This window comes from Gorilla gorilla, chromosome 16, assembly GCF_029281585.2.
Source record: "Gorilla gorilla gorilla isolate KB3781 chromosome 16, NHGRI_mGorGor1-v2.1_pri, whole genome shotgun sequence".
Lineage (NCBI taxonomy): Eukaryota > Metazoa > Chordata > Mammalia > Primates > Hominidae > Gorilla > Gorilla gorilla.
The window spans coordinates 23,418,340-23,425,317 of record NC_073240.2 but is presented as its reverse complement, the minus strand read 5'-3'; the positions used below and the strand labels follow the sequence as shown (position 1 = coordinate 23,425,317).

Here is a 6,978-nt window from a genome sequence, read left to right as displayed (position 1 = left end):
CTTAGACCCTCAGCATCAGCAACACGTGGGAACTTGTTAGACATGCAAATTCCTGGGCCAGCCCCACACCTCCTGAATCAGAAAGTGGGGAAGAAGGACAACTATCTGTGCTTTAATAAGCCTTGAGATGCTCCCTGAAGTTTGAAAACTACAGAACTAGAATACATATGGTAGTAAGTGCTCATACTTTATCCAAGGTACCTAGGGACTCTTCCCCTCTTTTCCATTCTGTTTTCCATTGAAATAAAATGAGAGCTCCTTTTGACTTAATGGGTATAAGAAAGAAGGCAATGAGATGACCAGGGTTTCAAGTTAGAGTTCAAAATTTAATCAGTGGACAGTGACAGGATGCAAGCCTTCTAAACAGATTGCTGCAAGGAAGCTGATTATAATCTATACAGTAGGTATCATTAGTGTATTGATGTTAAATTTTTGGGGTGGGATTAATGGTATTGTGATTATATAGGAGAATGTCCTGGTTCCTAGAAGATATCTGCGAAAGTACTTAACAGTGAAATGCCATGATACTGGTAACTTACTTTGAAATGATTCAGGGGGAAAAAGGGCACATATACAATCTTCCATATGCGGAGGAGAGAAAACAAGTATGACAAAACCTTAATTGGTGAATCCAGTTGAAAAGCATACCGATGTTCACTGTATTATTTTATCAACTTTTCTGTGTTTGCAAGTTTTCAAAATAAAAAGTTGAGGGAAAAGAAACATCACCCCAAATCTTTCTATGAAATGGAACCATAGAAAAAGCAGAGAAGTGAACACTCTGCAGAAGAGGGCACCGCACCCATCCGGACAGCATGGTCAAAGTGCAGGCTCTCCTCCAGGAGGCTCTTCTCTGGTCTCTTCTGTGCTGTCACTTCCCCTACATGCAGCCAAGGCTTTTTTCTAACAACTCTTTTTCTAAAGGTGTAATTTTTTTCATTCATCTAAGAAAGAGACAAAACAAGTAGTATACATTTAGAAAATAAAATTACACTTATACTTGTGTAAAAGCAAAAAATACTTTGAAAAGTGGGGAAGCAAGAAACGTACTGTTCTATAATTCTGTTCTGTTCTTACCATCTTTTTATTCTGCCAATGACTTCCTATTCCTGCTGCGTATGGTAGGGCGAGCTGCAAATGATTTCTTTTCCTCATTGATTTAAAATGTCATGTTTATAATATACTAAACTCCCCCAGAAGCATTTGGGTTTATTTCTGGGCTCTATTCTATTCAAGTGATCTATCTGTTCACAAGCCACTATCAATTTTGATTATTAGAGCATCGTAAAGTTAAGTTAAATAATAATAATTATTATTATTATTTTGAGATGGAGTCTCTCGCTCTGTTGCCCAGGCTGGAGTGCAGTGGCGTGGTCTCGGCTCACTGAAAGCTCCACCTCCTGGGTTCATGCCATTCTCCTGCCTCGGCCTCCCAAGTAGCTGGGACTACAGGAGCCCGCCACCATGCCCGGCTAATTTTTTGTATTTTTAGTAGAGACGGGGGTTTCACCATGTTAGCCAGGATGGTCTCAATCTCCTGAACTTGTCATCCATCCACCTTGGCCTCCCAAAGTGCTGTGATTACAGGCATGAGCCACCACACTCAGCCAAGTAATTATTTGATTAGGATATTAGTATTTGATGGAGACTGACCCTTTTGACTCTAAACTCAAATTCTTATTATCTCTAACTTCTAAAAGACAGCAATTATGACTTCAGTGTATAAAATGCCAGCTTTTTCAGCTACCTTACAGAATTCTCTTATTTTCCTATATCAATTCAGTTTATCTATTTGGTCTTCTCTCCAAACACTAATGTTTTCATTTTAGTATCCTTAATCTTTTTTTTTTTTTGAGACAGAGTCTTGCTCTGTTGCCCAGGCTGGAGTACAGTTGGATGACCTCAGCTCATTGCAACCCCTCTGCCTCCCAGGCTCAAGCAGTCCTCTCACCTCAGACTCCCAAGTAGATGGGATCACAGGTGCATGTAACCACGCCCAGCTAATTTTGTATTTTTTGCAGAGATGAGGTCTCACCATGTTGCCCAGGCTGGTCTCAAACTCCTGAGCTCAAGTGCTGGGAGCTCCTGAACTCCCAAAGTGCTGGGATTACAGGTGTGAACCACTGCTCCCAGCAGTTTTCCTAATCTCTTATCTTTATCACACTATGACCACGTGAGATTACTCCAGGTATGCAAATGCTGTAGAATTTGAAAAACAATTAATGCAATGTATTATAGCAACAGCTACAAAAATCATATTGTCATATTAATTGATAGAGAAAAAGCATTTGACAAAATCCAATACCCATTCATGATGAAAGAAAAAAAAACTCTAAGAAAATTGGAGATAAAGAATAGGAATGAGAGTGACCTTCCTCCGCTGATAAAGAACATCTACAAAAAATCTACAGTTAACATCATCCTTAACATGGAAGCCTAAAAATGCTTTCCCTACAAGGCCAGAAACAAAGCAAGAACATCTGCTCTCACCGCTCTTATTCAACATAGTACTGGAAATTCTAGATACTAAAATAAGGCAATAAAAATAAAGGGCACACAAACGAGAGAAAAAAAAATACAACTGTCCACATTTACAGATGACATGATTGGCTATATAGAAAATCTCCTGGAACCTGCAAAAAAAACAAAAACAAAAGCAAAAAACAACAACAACAAAAAAAACACCTAGAACTGATAAGTGAGTTTAGTAAGGTTGTAGAAGATAAAATCAAGAAACACAAAAATCACATCAGTTAAATGTGGAAACTGAAATTAATGATGCAATACCATTTACAATTGCTCCCCTCCAAAAAGAAATACTAGGTATACACTTAACAAAACATTATGAAATTATAGAATGCTAATGAAAGAAGGTTTTTTAAAAAGCTAAATAAATGGAGGAAGACACCACGTTTAAGGATCAGTAGACCATACAGTAAATATATCAACTATCCCTGTACTGATGCATTAGTTTAATGCAAGCCCAGCAAGGTTTTGGAAAATATAAACAAGCTCATTCCAAAACTTATCTGGAAAAGCATATAGGTCCCAGAACAGCTAAAACAATCTTAACAAAGAAGAATAAAAGGAGAGGACCCACTCTGTCCAATATTAAGCCTTATTATGATCAAGTAGTCTTAATTACAGTAATCAAGACAATGTTGTATTGATAAAGGGACAGACAAACAGATCAATGGAAAAGTTTAGAGAACCCATAAGTAGCCCCACACATATATGTCCAAATGATTTTTGACAAGACACAAAAGTAATTCAATGCAGGAAAGATAGCCTTTTCAACAAGTAACACTAGAGCAATTAAATATCCACAGGCAAAAACCAAAACCAAAAGAAAACCTCTAACTAAACCTTATATTTTATATGGAAATTAACTCAAAATGGATCACAAACTTAAATATAAACATATAACCATGGAATACTATGCAGCCATAAAAAATGATGAGTTCATGTCCTTTGTGGGGACATTGATGAAGCTGGAAACCATCATTCTCAGCAAACTATTGCAAGGACAAAAAACCAAACACCACATGTTCTCACTCATAGGTGGGAATTCAACAATGAGAACACATGGACACAGGAATGGGAACATCACACACCGGGGCCTGTTGTGGGGTGGGGGGAGGGGGGAGGGATAGCATTAAGAGATATACCTAATGTTAAATGACGAGTTAATGGGTGCAGCACACCAACATGGCACACGTATACATATGTAACAAACCTGCACGTGGTGCACATGTACCCTAAAACTTAAAGTATAATTTTAAAAAAAGTGTATAACCATAAAAAATATTTTTTAAAACAAGAGAGAAAATCTTTGGGCTCTAGACAGGGTTCTTATACTTGACATCAAAAATACAAACCATTAAAGGAAAAACTGATAAAGTGAACCCATTAAAATTCAAAACTTTGGTTCTGTAAAATATCCTGTTAAGATAAGATGACAAGCTACACACAGAGAGAAAAAATTTGCAAACCATATATCTGACAGTGGGCTCATGTCTAAAATATATAAAGAACTCTCAAAATTCCATTTTTGGCCAGTAGAAGCTCCTTCACATTGGCTCCTGCATTCTTTTTAACATGACCTTAGAAGTCTCTGATAACTTCCTTGCTTTCAGGAAAGACATGTCCCAGCCTCAATCTGTTCATTTCTGGCCTAAATGTAAAGCTGTGCCAGAGACTTGGAACCTATTTATACAACAGACCATGATTTGAGTAGAAAATGGTACTTAGAAATTAAAACTTGAATATTAGCTTCTTAGTGTTATAAACTGAATTCTGTTCCCCTCAAAATTCACATGTTGAAGCCCTAATCCTCAATGTGACTATATTTGAAGATAGGTATGTATTTGGAGATAGGGCTGTATTTGGAGATTTAAGGGGGTAATTAAGGCTAAATGAGGTCATATGGGGGAGGTCTAATCCAGAAGACAGCCCTCTATGTAAGCCAAGAAGAAAGACCTCACCAGAAACCAAGCCTGCCGGGACCTTGATCTTGGATCTGTAGCCGATGAACTGTGAGAAAATAAATTTATGTTGTTTAAGTTGCCTGATCTGTGGTACTCTCTTATGACAGCCCAAGCAAACTAATACACATAGATAAAACTATGAAATATATAATTTCCTTAAAAAGATGGAAAAATAAATGAGTTTATCCTAACACTTTTGAGTCAAATTAAAGAAGAGAGAATTTTACTTAATTATATTTTTCTAATTGTACATTTAATTTTACACTGATAATATTGGTTATTATTGGAATTAGCTTAATTATTAGTTTTTTCACCATATATATAGAGACCATATACATATAGATATATAGATATATATACAAACACACCAGAGAGACATATATATACCATAGAGGCCACATATATATATATACACACACACATACACACACACATACACACACACATACACCATATATAGAGAGAGCATATATATACACACACACACCATAGAGCATATATATATACACATGAAATATATAATTTCCTTAAAAAGATAGAAAAATAAATAAGTTTATCCTAACACTTTTGAGTCAAATTAAAGATGAGAGAATTTTAATTATATTTTTATAATTGTACATTTAATTTTACACTGATAATATTGTTATTATTGGAATTAGCATGATTATTAGTTTTCTCACCATATATATAAAGAGACCATGTATAGATATAGATATATAGATATATATACAAACACACCATAGAGACATATATATACCATACAGGCCACATATATATATACACACACACATACACACACACACACCATATATAGAGAGAGCATATATATACACACACACCATAGAGAGCATATATACACACACACACAGAAACACACACCATATATATATATATATATATATAAATAGTTTCAAATGGCAATACATATATTAACACTGACAACCAGAACACTGAATGCAGTTTAAGGTTTCTTAATGGGATTAAAATATATTACAGGCCGGGCGCGGTGGCTCACGCCTGTAATCCCAGCACTTTGGGAGGCCGAGGCGGGTGGATCACGAGGTCAGGAGATCGAGACCATCCTGGCTAACACGGTGAAACCCCATGTCTACTAAAAATACTAAAAATTAGCCGGGCGTGGTGGCGGGCGCCTGTAGTCCCAGCTACTCGGGAGGCTGAGGCAGGAGAATGGCGTGAACCCAGGAGGCGGAGCTTGCAGTGAGCCGAGATCGCGCCACTGCACTCCAGCCTGGGCGACAGAGCGAGACTCCGTCTCAAAAAAAAAATATATATATATATATATATTACATTATGATTAAGATATATTATGATAGAAATATTCTGCCATAATACTGCAATTTAAAAGCATTCGCTTTAAACATCTCTTCTCTGGGGAATCATACCACAAACTTGACACACAGATTGCTTTCAATTTTTAAAGACCACTTTATTTTTATCTTTTTTATTTTTAACATTATATAAAACATTTGCCTGGTTCTTAAGTCTAGACCATAAAGCAGGTACATTCAGAGAAGCATAGCTCATTCCTGGCCCTGCACCTTCCTTATTCTGTTTCTAATCCTGTAAACTATCACTCTTTTTAATTTATTTAACTTTCCATTCTGTCTTTTGTAAAATATCAGTAAAGACACATATCTTCTCTGTTTTCACCCCCTTTCTTAGACAAAAGGTATTAATAGTATGCTATGAATAACTGTTCTACACCTGACTCTTATCAGGAGAATAATGTCTTGTAGATGACTCCATGGCTGTGTACAGACATCTTCCTTGTGCCTTTCCACAACTGTGTAGCCCTCCATTCTGGGGATTGTGATGGTTGGCAGAATGCTAAAGATCCCCCTGCCCCCAAAGCCCCACCATCCTGGCCATTCAAACACCAATCTAGATACTTCAGCTGGTCCCCAACTTACAATAATTCAACTTGCAATTTTATGATATTTTAGTTTGCGATGGTACAAAAACAATATTCAGTAGAAACCATATATGGAATGCTCGTACAACCATTCTGGTTTTCACTTTCAGGGTGGTATTCAATAAATTACATGAGATATTCCACACTTTATTATAAAAACAGGCTTTGTGGCCAGGGTGCAGTGGCTCACACCTGTAATCCCAGCACTTTGGGAGGCCAAGGCAGGTGGATCACTTGAGGTCAGGAGTTTGAGACCAGCCTGGCCAACATGGTGAAACCCCATCTCTACTAAAAATACAAACAGTAGTCAGGCATGGCAGCACACACCTGTAATCCCAGCTACTCGGGAAGCTGAGGCAGGAGAATCACTTGAATCTGTGAGGCAGAGGCTGCAGTGAGCCAAGATCACGCCACTGCACTCCAGCCTGCACGACAAAGCGAGACTCCATCTCAAAAAAAAAAAAAAGTTGGCTTTGCATTAGATGATTTTGCCCAACTATAGGCTAATGTAAGTGTTCTGAGCACATGTAAGGTAGGTTGGGCTAAGCTATGATGTTC

The 6,978-nt window shown here is 37.4% G+C and overlaps 1 protein-coding gene across 1 annotated transcript in view; it reads right to left on the bottom strand.

Annotated features, from left to right (window-relative positions):
- Window positions 1-308: 308 nt before the first annotated feature.
- The window catches only part of LOC115932684 (engulfment and cell motility protein 2-like), a 32,854-nt gene continuing 26,184 nt past the window's right edge, over window positions 309-6,978 (bottom strand). Inside the window, exon 4 of the mRNA XM_063698913.1 lies at window positions 309-944. Within this exon, the coding sequence (XP_063554983.1) occupies window positions 941-944 (4 nt within the window). The 3' untranslated portion in view covers window positions 309-940. The remainder of the gene's footprint in view (window positions 945-6,978) is intronic.